We start from the raw sequence: 15,360 nt of genomic DNA on the forward strand, positions 1-15,360 counted from the left end.
TTTCCCTTTGCAACTCACCTTTTATGATGAGTCCTTAACCATGCCCTGTTCATTCCCTCTGAAGCATCTGGCACTGGCCACTGTTGGAGGACAGGATACTGGGCTCGATGAATCATTAGTCTGACCCAGTAAGGCGATTCCCATGTTCTTTGCCAAACTCAGTGATGCTTAAATTCAGAGGTTTGCATTTAAGGTGAGAGTCACACACACATGCCATCCCAAACAACAGGGCTTTGTGCTGGGAATTAAGGGAGGGCTGTAAACAGGCCCCAGACCCTGTGGGCTTCCCCGCTGCACTCCTGCAGCCATGAGACGTGCTGGCACGGACTCCCTGGCCCTGGGAGTCTTTCCTAGCCTGGTCACCACAACTCCTGGCGTTCTTAGCCACCCACCACTGTGCCAGAAAGCCTAGAGTGTTATTTGCACACCATATTGACTAGCTTCCCCCCCCCCTTGCTTCTGGGGAAGGGTACAGTTTGATTACTAGCAGCTAGTCCTGCTTTCCTTCAGACTTTCTATTCTCCTCCCCAGCCTTTACTTATATAGTCCTAGCAGCTGGGGGGACAGGGGAGTCTTCTCCACCCAACTAGCCCTTTAGCTGTCTCTCTACTCAGTTCATTGGCACCCTCTGCCTTTTACCCTGAAAAGCAGGATATGCAGAGCCAGCTGCTGACTCAACACCCCCCTCCTACACGTGCATCAGCCTGGGCTGCGCTGGCCCCAGGCCTACTGGCCCGTCCGCCCCAGTCTAGGTTGAGCTGGGCTGAGCCCTCCCCCATCGGCAGCGCGGACCCTGGGGGCTGAAGCGGTGCAAAGACGCGACGGTCAGGCCTGGCTCTACTGAGGACGATCTGCGGGGGAGGGGACCTAGCTTCTCCCTCCCCGCCAGGGTCCGGGGAGGAGGCTGCCAGTAGCTGCGAGGGACTGCTCCAAACCGGGCTGCCGTCCCGCTCGCTAGGCAGGGGCGCTGTCTCTTTAAGGAGGAGGGTGCCTGGGCGGGCGGGGGTGGCTGTTAGTCTCTTCGGGCCTGGGCTGCTTCCCTGGCCGGGCTCGCGGGCCAAGGGGCCCTGTTCCAGCAATGCCCTGGCTGGTGCACCGCTCGCTGGGCCCTGGGGCGCTGCTCCAAGCTACCGCACGCATCGTCTGGGGCAAGGTGGGCAGCGGCGGCAGCAGCCCTAGAGCAGCAGCGGGGGCCCCGCCGTTCCTAGGCGGCCACCTGCAGGCTGTCCCCGGTGGAGGCGAAGCTAGAGAGGCTCCGCACAAGAGGCAGCATCGACCCAGCTTCCGACAGGGGTGCAGCTGGCTCGCCCTGGGGGACCTGCGCCTGCAAAGCCCCCTCCGCCTCCTGCCCGCTCCTGCGCTGCTTGCCCCAGCTGATCCCAGCCGCCGGGCCGGCTGCAGAGCTGCTAAGGCGGGTTATCTGCCCCCCCACAAGGGCTTCGGCGACCAACAGCAGGTGCAAGAGGACGCAGAGTTCAGCCATCTGCCGCCCGAGATAACTCTGCAAGCAACTGCCAGCAACTTCCCCGGCAGCGGCAGCTCCGGGAAGGTGGGTGAGGGTGACTCAAGCTGAGTCAGCAGCAACTTGCTAAGTGGGTTTAGTTTTGTTGCTCTGTATTGTCCGTGTATCCCGGTGGCTATTGGCACATACCGATACCGCCCTAGGCTTCCTCCCATTCCATACAATCCACTTGTGTCTTATGAAGCTGCATCATGCATGGGGTCTGGAGTGGGAAGCACTGTCCCATTGAGAGGAAAAGGGGCTGTGCGTGGGCTAGCTCTAAGGACCTAATCTGTGCAACATAATTTCTCAGGTTCTACCGTGTTTCCGTCCAAAATGGGTGTGACGGGTTGGATCACAGAAACCCCCCGGGAGCTGCCACCCGATGTGCAAAGACTACCCCTGCTTTTGTTTTCCCTGCCAGCTCAGGACTCCAGCACCCTGTCTTGCTGAGCCAGCCACTCCCGTCTGGCTCCAGACACAGACCCAGGGTCTGAATCACTTGTCCCAAAGCTGTAGGTTTACCTGAAAACAGCTCACAGAAGTGTGCTTGTCTTTAGCACTTAGATGCCCAACTCCCAATGGGGCCTAACCCCAAATAAATCCATTTTACCCTGCATAAAGCTTATGCAGGGCAAACTCATAAATTGTTCGCCCTCTATAACACTGATAGAGAGATATGCACAGCTGTTTGCTCCCCCAGGTATTAATACATACCCTGAGTAAATTACTAAATAAAAAGTGATTTTATTAAATACAGACAGTAGGATTTAAGTGGTTCCAAGTAGTAACAGACAGAACAAAGTAAGTCACCAAGCAAAATAAAATAAAATGCACAAATCTATGCCTAATCAAACTGAATACAGATAATCTCACCCTCAGAGATGCTTCAGTAAGTTTTTTCTCAGACTGGACACCTTCCAGGCCTGGGCACAATTCTTTTCCCTGGTACAGCTCTTGTTGCAGCTCAGGTGGTAGCTAGGGGATTCTTCATGATGGCTCCACTCTCTCTGTTCTCTTCCACTCCTTTATATATCTTTTGCATAAGGTGGGAACCCTTTGTCCCTCTGGGTTTCCACCCCCCCTCACTGGAAAAGCACCAGGTTAAAGATGGATTCCAGTTCAGGTGACATGATCACATGTCACTGTCACTACAAGACTTCATTGCCCGCTTGTCAGCACACACATATACAGGAAGACTAACTGGTAAACATAGCCATCTGCAGACAATGGTCCTTGTTAATGGGAGTCATCAAGATTCCAAACCATCATTAATGGCCCACATTTTACATAATTACAATAGGCCCTCAGAGTTATATTTTATATTTCCAGTTTTAGATACAAGAGTGGTACATTTATACAGATGGGATGATCACACTCAGTAGATTATAAGCTTTGTAATGATACCTTACAAGAGACCTTTTGCATGAAGCATATTCCAGTTACGTTATATTCACTTATATTTTTATAAAACCATATAGACTGCACAACGTCACAATGGGTTAATTTTCTACATCACCATCAAGATTTATCAAAGGAATAAAGATGCCAAGGAGTCGCCATTGGGGAGATGGTCTCACAGCAGGGTACAGAGGGAGGGAAATATTCTTATTCCATCCCATAGGAAGTTGTTTGAAATCTTTCTAGTTATATTGTTATAGCTAGTGCCAATTTGCACAGACTGGACGTAGTTTTAACAGGCAGTAAAACAACTTCTTTTTTAAAATATAATGTCCTGTCCACACACTGGCCAAAAACATTACTTGTTTTCAAGCTGCTGCAGTTTCTGTAGGATAGGTTTTAAGAATAGAAAGTGTTAAAATAGAGGAAATGGTTCTAGTACTTGTAATGTGTGTGTGCATCATATTCTCATAAAATACAGGAGAAAGATTCTCACTTCCTGCCCTGTGCGGTTTGAATTTTATAGAAGATCTCAAGTACTCAGTTTTTCTGAAGTGACAGTTAAGAAACAAGAGAAAAGGGATGAAATTCAGTTGGAAAGTTTAGGTTGAATGTTCCAGGCAGCGATATCTATTAGCCTGCAGGATAGTTTCCCAAGGTATATGGTAGAGGCCCACTCACTTGGGACACTTAAAACTACACTGGGCAGGACACTTGACAATGTACTGGGGCAGGGGACTAATGGTCTTTCTTATCTCTTTTATCCTCTTCCCTATTTCAGTTCAAAGACAGAGTGTGGAAATGTCCTTAGTTATCTGCAAATGTATTTTCACTGTTCAATACATGTAACTTTAAAAAAAAATAGGAGTGGTCTTGGTTAGAAATGCAACATGAGTCCCTTAGAACAAAATGTGTAATGTTTTAACATTCCATAACTTGGCTGAACTGTATGTGGGTGTTTGGACTTTTTTTCTTTCTCTTTGTGGGGGGAGGTTGTTTTTAAACTTGTTTGTGCCAGAATTTCTAAATGTGAAGGTTTAGCTCCAGGTTAATTATTATAGCCAAGTAGTAAGCCATAAAAAATGCATCTCTTTGGTTTTTCAGAGGTGCTTTGCATCAGCTAGTACCCATTAAAATAAATGAGAGTTCCAGAGTACAGTACCTTTGAAAAATAGCAAATTATGATGGAAGTAATGATACTGTTTTCACTAGAAATGCTGAAGAGAGCAATGCCATGAGGAGAACTGAATGAGAGCCAGTGCCCATCACTTAAGAGCTCTTGACATGAGCTTCTTTCTCTTCTGTGTCAGACCACCCACTGTCTGCACACTATTATCCACATGTATTTTTATTTTATTAGATAAAACACTCTTGTTTGAGACCCTTCTGTGACCTATACTAATTTTTTAATTCTTAATACAGTTAGATTCTGTTTGTTTGTTTGTTTAGGGGGAAATAGTCCTGTTGGTATTGCCAAAGAACATCATATAACTACAGATGCTCACAATTCAAAGTAGTCTCTCTTTTAAAATATATAAAACTAAGCCTTTTAAAATATATTTTCTTTCTTTGCATTTCTGCAGGACTGGTTCTACAAATAAACACTGAATTTCCTTTGTCTCAAAACAATAATCTAAAAATAAAATTTCATTAATATGGATCTGCCTTCACTGAGGCCCCAATTAATCAACCAGATGCATGTGGGCCAGGGGATTCAGCTCCAGGATTGTGGCCAACTCTGTGCTTTTGGTTGCTTTCAGTCACTGTTGAATTCTTAAACACGTTGAGCACCTTAATCTTCTGGTGGATTGATTTCTGGCATTACAGGACTCCCTGGGTCCAAGAAAGATAGACTTTCTACAGAGATGTTATAGAAAATAATTCTGTTCTCTCAGCTTTCTTTACTAAGCAAGTAGATATACAGGGCATGACCACACCGGGTAGTCATAATAAACAGCTGCTAACATGGTACTGGCTTAATCTCTTGCCTCATTGCCAATACAGATTCAGAAGCTGCCTCAATGTATTTTAGTCTAGTGCCCTAGATTAGTGAGAGCGAAATTGAAAGAAATGGAAGCCACTTGGGTGACAAGAACAGGCTACATAGCTCAGATCCTGTGATTTCATTTTGCATTGTTGGCTTTGATATAATGAGCCTGGAGTTCCTGAGAATCCTCTCCTGGTTGTATAACTGCCTGAGATGCCCTTTAGCACTGTAAATTGAAAGCATATATAATATGGAGCTTAACTGGGCCTACTTATTGGCAGACTGAGAGAGTCAAAAGACTGAATGGGCAAAGGAAAATGAAATATTCTTTCTTCTGTCAAGGTTTGAGGCACATTGACTGGTGGGAAGCCTGCATCTGGTGGCACTGCCTCTGCGGTAAATAAACAGGGGGCTTCAGTCTCAGTGGCTGTCAGAATGGTACCTCTACTATTAAGTAAATTGAAGAAGAGGGAACCCTTCTGTCCATCCTATTGTCCAGTAATAAATGAGATGTCCCAAGGTTTTCCCTCTTGTCTTGGCCAACATTTCCTCTGGGGTTAAGACAAGATAATGTCCAAGACTGTGTGTCAGATCTAGTACCTGAGGCTCTACCTGCCCAGTTAGGATCAGGTTGCTTTGAAACCTACTTTTAATATAAAAATTCTGTTTTATACCTTATTCTGTTATAGAAATGCCAGAGGAAGAAATGAAATGGGTTCCCCAATGGCTATAGCAGAAGTCTGTCAGTGGCTGCCAAACCACTGCTAGCATAGTTGCATTTGCTGCTGCTGCAGCAGCATTTTTACAGCCAGGGGATACCGCTGCTTGTTGCTACCGAGCTACAGCAATAATTCCCAGGTTCTTTCTCTATGTTGCTGATGTACAAAATGTGATTTACAAGAGCTTAAAATGTTGGGCCTTATTCAGGGGTAGATTATTTTAAGCTGACCTCTCTCGATATGTTGTGTCAAATGTGCTTTCTGTGTCACCAATCACTTGGCCTTTGGCGAGACAGTGCTCTTTTAATCTGCACTGTGAGGCTGAGCATTGAGGTACAAAGCAAAATCACTCTGGCATGCAAACTAAGGATCCTCTCCTACAAGTGACTGTGTGGGTGGAACTCTGCCTGAACTGAGTCAGTTTCAGGATCGGGATTATATTGTCTATATTTATTATTCTGTAATAGGAAAACTTGCCCTAGTGCTGGGGTCCACACAGAGCTCAATGCAGCCCTTAAGCCTGGGTTAATGGCTCATGTGGACCTTGTGTACTCTCTTCTATGGGGTAAATTGCACCTAATACTATGCATCTTTGTTTTGCCCCCCTATCCAAAGCACCCAAGAACAGCACGGCATAGAGTTCTGTGCTTTTATTTTGCTTCTCAGCAAGTAGCTTGAGACAATTAACTGGAACCTGGACATTGTGTGTCATGTGAGTGTTCGTTCTAAATCATCGTTTTCTTTTTGGATAGGACACAAGTAGATCCCCTGAAAAGGAAGTCACGGATCCCAGTGATGAAGATGAGAAGAAACCCAACAAATCCCAGCAGCTGAAAAAAGTTTTTAAAGAATACGGAGCTGTAGGAGTTTCATTCCATATTGGAATTTCGTTAATGTCTTTGGGAATATTCTACCTGGCTGTTTCAAGGTGTGGATTCTCTTGCAGACTCTCTGGCCTTGGGTAGTCTTGTGTATAAAATAAGAAATATCAAGCAGGCATGGATTTTTGAGGTAGTACATAACTTCTGAGACTAGTCAGGGCCCAATGTTGTGTCTGCTCTATGTGCAGAAGTCTCATGGCATCCAACTGGAGATTCATGTATGAAGCAGTTGCAGATTTGGGACCAGTCTGAGTTGAGACAAGCAAGAGTAAAGATGAGGGTTTGCATTTAAAATGTACCTTGCTCTACACCTGGGGGCATGCAGGATGGGGAGTGTGCCAATGCAGCCATCCGGAAGGGAGTTTATGTTCGTTATTTTGGGGACATGCTGTTTTAATGAAACACTGGCTTGAGCAGTGTAGATCTGAGAGCCACCACTGCGTGCTGGAGCTGAAGATTGTTTTAATTCAGTATAAATCAAATAAAAACAGAACTGTATCCAAAACAAGGTGATTACCCTCAGGGCCAGATTTCCAGTTAGGCACAGTAGGCATGTGCCTAGGGGCACCTAAAAAATTAAGAGGGTTAAAAGTTTCATATATATATATATATATATATTTTTTTTTTACGGAAAACACAAAGGTCACCTGTAGGCAGGGGGCGTGCTAAAGATGCTGTGCCTAAGGACACGTAAGGTGTAAATCCGGCCCTGATTACCCTGGAGATCTACTCGGGCACTTGTATGCAAGAAAGGAGAGCAAAAGAATAATGTAGGCTGGTAGGTTCCTTGAAAGACACCAGTTAGAATTTTGCCTATAACTGCAGAAGAAACAGAAAGATTAAAACAAATATAGGACTGGATTTAAAAAAAAAATAGAAGGGTGACAACTAGGGAGGGGAGAGAGAGAGAGAGAGAGGAGTTTGTACATGGCTTTTGGTGGGATCATGTCCTATTTTTAGAAATGTACATAATTATTTACAGGAACAGAGCACATGATGGCAGCAAAGATCCCTCATGCACTGCACAAACATAACTCTCCCGTTACAAAACAATTAATGTACCATTACATGTAGGCACAGCAGAATTCGATTTTCTTTTGTAAGTTTGACAATTAATATTGATTTTTATTTTTAAGCGTTTTTTTATTTTTAACTATTTTAATTTTCACATTTGTAGGGAATAAAAGGGGGAGGGTTAGGGTAGCTCTGACAGCAAGGCTGCAGGGGGCTCCCTGTGTGGCTGAAAGGCCTGAGACAGGAAGGCACAAGGTGCAGGAGCGGCTGTGGTCCTGGCTTGGCAGAACAGAGACCTTTGGCCAGAGTCATGAGGAGAAGCCACCAGCTGGGGGGGATGCCACCCAGCTGCTGAATGGCTCCTACCCACAGATGACCTCTGCATTCCTGGCTAGGGAGTGAGTCACCAGGACTGCAGAGGGCTCCCTGCAGGGCTGTGAAGCCAGTGACACCAGATTCCTGCAGGTGCTAGGTGCATTTGCCAACTTTTGATGGATTTTTTGTTATTTTTTTGTTTTGTGTCAGGTGAAATTGACACTTACCAATGACTAAGGACATAAATCAAATCCTGCTAAGCCTAATTGTATGGCCAAGTGTGAGAAGTGCAGTGGGGAAAAAGTGGACCATTGCAAGGTCATGTGGGAAATACTCCAGAATTTAGAGCCTATTCTAGACAACTGAAAATAGTATACGTGACTGATCGATGGCAGGAGTTGACAAGTCCCTCTTTCTTTCCTTTGCTCTGTTTTTACATAAGTTATTCAGCATTCAAACAGCCTTTTTACTCCTCCATTAGCGAACTTTCAGCATTACGTATGGGTGTATTGTTGTCTTACTCTCTTACATCAGATTTACTGATGGTCTTTCATTTTGCACGTTGGTTAAACTTTAAATCTTTTAAAGATTATTTACAAACTTCCAATTTATTTTTTTTAATTCAGAAGGTAGAATAATAGAACAGGGATGTTACCTAGGGAGGTTGTGAAATCCTTGTCATTGGAAGTTTTTAAGAACGGGTTAGACATACACCTGTCGGGGATGGTCTAGGTGACCTCTTGAGATCCCTTCCAGCCCTACATTTTTATTATTTTTTAACTGTAAGGGACATATCTGACTATTGGGCTGATGCTGCAGCTATACAATTGTGAAAGCAGAGAAAAGAGGGATGAATGAGAAGGTATTTGGTTTTATAGGGACACCAACCTGGGAGGGGAAAAATATCACATTTCAGTCTGAAAAGTTGTTTCCTACTCTTGTAACAGGCATCATCTGAAATTGTCAAAAATATCACACTGTGCATTTGACAGCACTTTGTGCTTTTTCAGTTTCTGCATGTTGTGTGGGCCTTTCACACAGCAATGGGGAGGAGAAAAATATATATAAAAAAATTAAAAACTTGTAAAACCACAAAAATTGGCTTGGAGGTATGGGAGGGCTCAGAGACAAATGTAATACCTCAAGTTACAATTTATAATTTATTAGCTTTCTAGTTGATGGTGCCTCTTTAAGTCAATCACAGTTTATTGTATTTGTTGGAATTTTAATTTCTTAATGCATCTGTGCTTTAGGTTTTTGATTTACATAGAAAAAGGGAAATGTCAAACCGCATGAGCCTCCTGAATCGTCAGAAAGATTGCAGTCTAATCTCAGTGAGAGCAGTATAAAGCTAGAGTGGCTCCATTTTAGAAACTCATCCATTGTGTTAAATCAGAATCTGGCACACTTAACTGCTTTTTAAGTAATGACATAAAAGTTAACACTGTTCTGCTATAACTAAGGTAGGTGTTCAGTTAAGGAACAGGAGCATGAATACCCAGATTATCCTAAGTAAGGGGGGGAGGGATAGCTCAGTGGTTTGAGCATTGGCCTGCTAAACCCAGGGTTGTGAGTTCAATCCTTGAGGGGGCCACTTAGGGATCTGGGGCAAAATCAGTACTTGGTCCTGCTAGTGAAGGCAGGGGGCTGGACTCAACGACCTTTCAAGGTCCCTTCCAGTTCTGGGAGATGGGATATCTCCATTAATTTAATTAAAGTAAACAAAAGATTTCTTTACTAACATAAGGGAACTGGTACAACTTTTTGATTTAAAAAATAAATTACAATAAATTCTTTTTTCCTTTTTTCCCTCCCCAGTGGTGTGGACATGACCGCAGTTCTCCTAAAACTTGGATTCAATGAAGCATTGGTGCAATCCAAAGTGGCTGCTGGTACAAGCACATTTGTGTTGGCCTACGCTATTCACAAGGTGTTTGCTCCAGTCCGAATCAGCATTACCTTAGTTTCTGTGCCATTCCTTGTCCGATATTTCCGTAAGATTGGTTTCTTCAAACCTCCTGCCTCAAACCCATGATGAAATCTTATTGTTTAAAAAAAAAAAAGTCATGTTCATATAGCTTTTTAAAGTGCTGTGCAACTGCAGTTACCCTATTTGGACTCATGTTAATAGTGATCTCATCTTGCCTTTTTGACTTGTCTTTTCAGGTAAATGTTTCTTTCAGGAAAATGTTGATATCTACTTTCCTTTCCTTCTCTTCCCTTGAGAACTTTGTTAAAATGGTATCTGAAAACTCCTGCAAGTGATAACATAAGCACTTACCTACCAATGAGGAAACTGTTTAGAAAGTACATCTTAGAATCTTTACAGCTCAGCCTTTTAGGCCTTACTTTTTTCTTGGTGAAACACACTTGCTACAGTGCCGCACTAATTCATAATAGTGTATTTCAGGAACTAAACTAAGGTTGAATCCCCATTTAATTATTCTCTGAAGCATACTCTGTCCTATCATGTGACTGCCTCTTTTGATACACAAACTCAGTGCTTAGTATTTATCTGCTGCCCCTTTAAAATAATTTGTTGCTCTGAAAAGACACTCTGGCCATGCTGTACTTCCATACTTCTAAGTTGTATGGATGCTGAGCATCACTTAAAAGCTGTCTCCTGGTTCCAGTAGAGCAAGCTGCTAGCCAATTTTATTTATACTAGAGACCTATAGACTATTTGAGTGAAATCCTGACTTCCCTGAAGTCAATGGAAGTTTTGTTACTGACTTCAAGGGGACCACAATTTCAGTCTGTGGGCATGATCCAAAACCCATTGAAGTGGGTGGCAAGACTCCGATAGGCTTCGATGTGGTGGATCAGGCCCTGTATTAGCAGGCATATCTATAACTGGAACTGAGCTGTAGCAGGTTCTCAACCCCTGCAGAAGAAGCTCATATACATTCCTGAAGTCCACATGCTATAATTCTGCAGACTGTTGAGTGCACCAGCTAGTTACTTGATTCTTATATTAAACTAACATAAAGACTTAATATGGGAGTGATCTACACTTTTAAGACTTTATTGCGTAGCTCATGTCAGATACCATTTCTAAGTGCTATTTCCTTAGATGTTTGAGTTGTCCATTTGGCTTGCTGTTCACAACTCAATATGGCATGTTTCTACAAACTGCTGCAATGTCTATAATTCATCAAGCCAAGAAATCTGCAGGTCTGAGCTAGCTACTATGGGGGTGTATATTAACTATTTTAATGTGAACAGAAAAAAAGCTTAGTTCTGATCTCTGCAGTAAATTCCAAACACTTACCAATGTGCTACATTGCTCTTGCACTGCAGAAGCATCACCGTGAAGTCAAGGGTATGTCTACACTTACCGTGGATCGATGCAGCAATCGATCTACTGGGGATTGATTTAGCAGGTCTAGTGAAGACCCACTAAATCGACCACAGATTCCAGTACTCCACCAGAACGAGAAGCATAAGGTAAGTCGATGGGAAAGCTTCTCCTGTCGACCCAGCGCAGTGTACGCACCACAGTAAGTCAACCTAAGCTACATCAACTCCAGCTATATTATTCACATAGCTGGAGTTGCGTAACTTAGGTCGACTTAACCCGGTAGTGTAGACCTGCCCTAAGTGAGATTGATTTAAATGAGCACTTAGTAGTAGTTTTAGGCCCAAGATTTAGATTTTTTTAATTACAAAATGAAATAGAAATATTTTCAGTAGCTTTATCTGGATGTTCCTCTGCAGTGTTGGGAAAAACGAACACTGCAGCATCATGCAAGTGAAATGGGCTATAAACTGATTAGTTTAGCTTCACCCTCCAAGCTGAGGGAAGTGCAAAGAACTAAGGATCTGTCAAAATTGCATTATCATTAACTTTTAAATAATTGGTTGAAAATTGCTTCTTAAAAATTTTATTACTGTGACAATGTTCCTATCATCACGTGGAGTTTAGTATGTACATATAGCTATGCAATACAGAGTGCCCAAAATAAGTTATTGTGTACGCCTCAAGGGATTTTGATGACTTAGGGCTAGAGTGGCAGCTTGCAAGCTGCCCTGAGTAAGGGGCAGCATATAACTGCACTACCCCAGGAGCAGTGGCCATATTGTGACTAAGAGTTGCAGTGTGGTCCCTGCTTCCTCTTTGTTCCATGGGAGATGTAAGCTGTGCCCGCCTTTTTTCTAATGTAGCTTAAATCACCATCTGCACCTGTTCTGCTGCTCTGGCTGGCTCACTGCCTGGCCAGGAGAGTTAGCTGCTCCTAGGTGGCTGCATTCCCTCTTGTATTGTGACCCATGACACAGATAGTCTGTGCGAGGCAAAATGGGGTGCCTCACATCCCTGCAGTGGTGTGTAAGCTCGTTTATGATTGAGTTCATAAGTAACCCTGAAACCAACTTATCAAGCAGAGTTTACATTTTATTTTAGTTTAATTGCTGGAATGTTTTGACTTTTTTTTTATTGAAATTGCCTTCTGGTGATGCTACTGAATAATGGACTTTCTGGATAAAACTGAAATATCTTTAAGTAACCATTGAAGGTGGTGGTGGGGTTGTTGCACTGTTAACTCCTAACAGTAACTTCCCTAATCTCCTGCAATTTGCTAGCTGCTGAAACATTTGGGGGCCTTTAAGGAAATTTAGACATTCTACTCAAGGTCAAACACTGATTTATTTATTTTTTTAAAGGAAACATTTTTGGTTTTATTCCCTTTCCCATAATTATTTCTAATAGAGTCATTTTCTCTGATGGGCTCTTTATTGCTTCATAGAGAGTTCTCTGATTTTGAGTACTGTTGCAGTCACTTTTTGATATTAATGATATAGCAAGATACAAAAAATTCTACTTTTTAAAGTATTCAAAGTGTCACATCACTTTATTCTTTCATTTCTAAGTAAAATGTGTATTTTTCTATTATCACTATTAGAAAAACAAGTAGCATTCCAGTCCTTCTATAAGTTACTTCCTGTAATGCAGTCATGATTTTGTGGTTTCTGGAAACAATGCTCACTTTAAAAATCACCAGCATACCACACACTGCTTACATTTTAAAAGTTAATTTCATTTGCTGAGTGAAGTAATTAAACTGCACTTGTCCCTTTTAAATCAAACTGAGACACTATTTTTGACCTCTGAATTAGACAAATCTGGTTGTAAAAACTGTCATTTGCAACCTTTGTTTAGATTACACTGGAAAAAAGTTATTTTAAATCAAGAATATATTTTGAATTTCTGAATCATTTGTAAGCTTGAAAACAATTAGTGTGTGAAATAGTAGTAAAGGTCTTATAGAACTGTCAACACTGGTAGAAAATATAATAAAATATTTTTCCCTTCTAGTTGTTTACTTATTTTCCAGTAAGAAATATCTTAGGCTTGTATACATTGCAATTCCATAAACTAAGTCATATGTATACAATTGCAAAAACTGCAGTACTCCAAAACACCAACGGAAGGTGCAATGGAAAAATCTATTGCATGTGAAACAGCAGTACTTAAGTAGAGTTGCATCACTGCATCTTGTAAAAGTGAAGACTGAGAATCATAGGTGTGGACCAGCGATTGCAGATCCCCACTAAAATTGTTGAATACGGGGTCCTGTGTATACTCACTGCAGGATCAATCCTGTGGCAACATGATTTTTTCCCCTATAATATCCTTTTCCCATTTTGCCCCATCACATGCAGTTTACTCCTGGGGGAATTCAGCACCTCTGCAATGCAGAATTTTGCAGAAATGTTGTGCGCACAGAATTTCCCCCACAGAAATTGGCTACAGTGGTGGTAGCTGCTACTGGACTTGGCAGAGCCCAGCTTGCACATAGAAGACACTGCCTGGTGGGGGAGAGGGAGGGAGCTTGAGGGTTCCCAGCAGCTGTGGTTCCCTGAGGAGACAACAGTGTGCAGAAAACTCCACACAAGCCTGGGACCCACCATCAGGTTGTTTCTCCTCTGGGATTCCTGGGCTCTGAGGGGTAAGAGGTTGGGTATGTGGGCTGGGGGACCCTCATGGCTGGGCTTTGGTGAGGAGGGGGTGTGGGCATCTAGGCTAGGGGGCCTGATGGCTGGGCTCTGGGGGCAGGGGAAGGGGGTGTGGGTTTCTGGCCACCCAGCTGGGCTCAGGGAAGGGGCAGAGAAACAGGAACTGGGTTGTTATAGGGGGTTCTTTAACTTTCTGCTCCTGGGGGAATTTTTTCTCTCTATATTACTTGCTGACAGTTATTTTGAAATAAGTTACCAAATTGAAAGTACTGTGATCTAGTGTTGTTTTGACAAAATTTGCAAAAATTTAAAATATTGTGCACAGAATTTCATTTTTTGGCACAGAGTTCACCCAGGAGTAGCAATTGGATCATAGCTAGAAAATACTTGATCAAAAAATCCTAGATTAATTTTCTATAATGGGCTGGGACCACTGTCTGGACTTCTGCATTACTGCTTAAGTGATCTTCAGAACCTCTTCCCTGTTGTGTGCCCCAAGAAAAGAACTAGTCACTTGAGTTGCTTTCCTGAGCTCAGCTTCTCCCCTTATCTCCAAGATGCTTAGCTCACCAGCCTATACTTGTTTAGCTGTACCTTAGCTGCAAGCTGGACTTCAATGACGGCTTTCTAGTGCTGCCCAGCTTTATGAAACAATGCAGGGAATATGTTCTGGGAACCTATTAACTCACTTTATGAGGAAGGCTAAAGAGCAAGAGGCAACTATAGGCATGTCCCAGCAGGGCACTTAAACAAGATCCCTAATTCAGTGGCATCTTGGAAAAAATAAATTCCACAGGCTCCCTACTAGTGCTTCTGTACATACTGACACATTAAAACTAGACTGTACTTTTATTCCCTTCTGAGGATGCAGTCTGAGACGCTTCATTGGAAACTGAACAGGAGAGATTAGCCCACTTCTAACCATAGAGGTCATTCAGGGCCTCACTGCTCACCTTTACGTATGGAAGTCTTGTTTACTGTATCCACAGTAGTGGGCTGAAGCACTTTGAGCTTCTTTTTCTACTACCTTAGTTAATTCAATACAGAAACTTTAGACAAAGAACCAGAGACCCATAAACAGGCTGCTACTAGTACCTCTTTCCACCTCAGGTTTTGGATTTTCCTGGCAGCATGACTACATGCAAAGGAAAATTAACATGAGTTTATTACCTCTAGATTAAGGATACCAAATTTTGTGGAGTTTGACATTTCAGCATTAACCACCTTCCTTGTACTCACATTTTTAAAACCTGCCACTTCAGGCTGACACACACACCCCTTCATTGCTGTTCCCTATGCTGGTTAGGGCAGAGGTTTTTGTAACTTGTTTTTAAAACAGGTGGGTCCTTAAACTTGTGTAGACAGGCCCATACACAGATTAAGTCATGTAAATTGATGTAGACAGTTACAGTGCTGCAAGGGTTACTTTAAACTAGTAAAAATGCTTCCATGGTAGTTATGGAAAGCTACCCTGTTTCCCCGAAAATAAGACATCCTCCGAAAATAAGGCCTACTTACAGTTTTGCCTCTCGTTGTAATATAAGGCATCCCCCCGATAATAAGACCTCCCCGATAATAAGGCAAAAA

General features: G+C 42.9%; 1 protein-coding gene across 1 annotated transcript; it reads left to right on the plus strand.

The window, feature by feature from the left end:
- Positions 1 to 755: 755 nt before the first annotated feature.
- FAM210B (family with sequence similarity 210 member B) lies at positions 756 to 13,129 on the plus strand. The gene is made up of 3 exons (XM_005284195.5): positions 756 to 1,549; positions 6,361 to 6,536; positions 9,637 to 13,129. Exons 1-3 carry the CDS (start codon positions 1,079 to 1,081, stop codon positions 9,851 to 9,853), a joined length of 864 nt encoding a protein of 287 aa, XP_005284252.2. The 5' UTR covers positions 756 to 1,078; the 3' UTR covers positions 9,854 to 13,129.
- Positions 13,130 to 15,360: the final 2,231 nt, after the last annotated feature.

Source organism: Chrysemys picta, chromosome 13 (genome assembly GCF_011386835.1).
Source record: "Chrysemys picta bellii isolate R12L10 chromosome 13, ASM1138683v2, whole genome shotgun sequence".
Taxonomy (NCBI): domain Eukaryota; kingdom Metazoa; phylum Chordata; order Testudines; family Emydidae; genus Chrysemys; species Chrysemys picta.

What these genes read in the sequence shown, in the direction of transcription:
- FAM210B (XM_005284195.5), top strand. Translation starts at nt 1,079, where the DNA reads ATGCCCTGGCTGGTGCACCGCTCGCTGGGCCCTGGGGCGCTGCTCCAA. An exon ending in GCAGCGGCAGCTCCGGGAAG is followed by an intron (nt 1,550 to 6,360) that starts GTGGGTGAGGGT and finishes CTTTTTGGATAG; the next exon opens with GACACAAGTAGATCCCCTGA. An exon ending in TTCTACCTGGCTGTTTCAAG is followed by an intron (nt 6,537 to 9,636) that starts GTGTGGATTCTC and finishes TTCCCTCCCCAG; the next exon opens with TGGTGTGGACATGACCGCAG.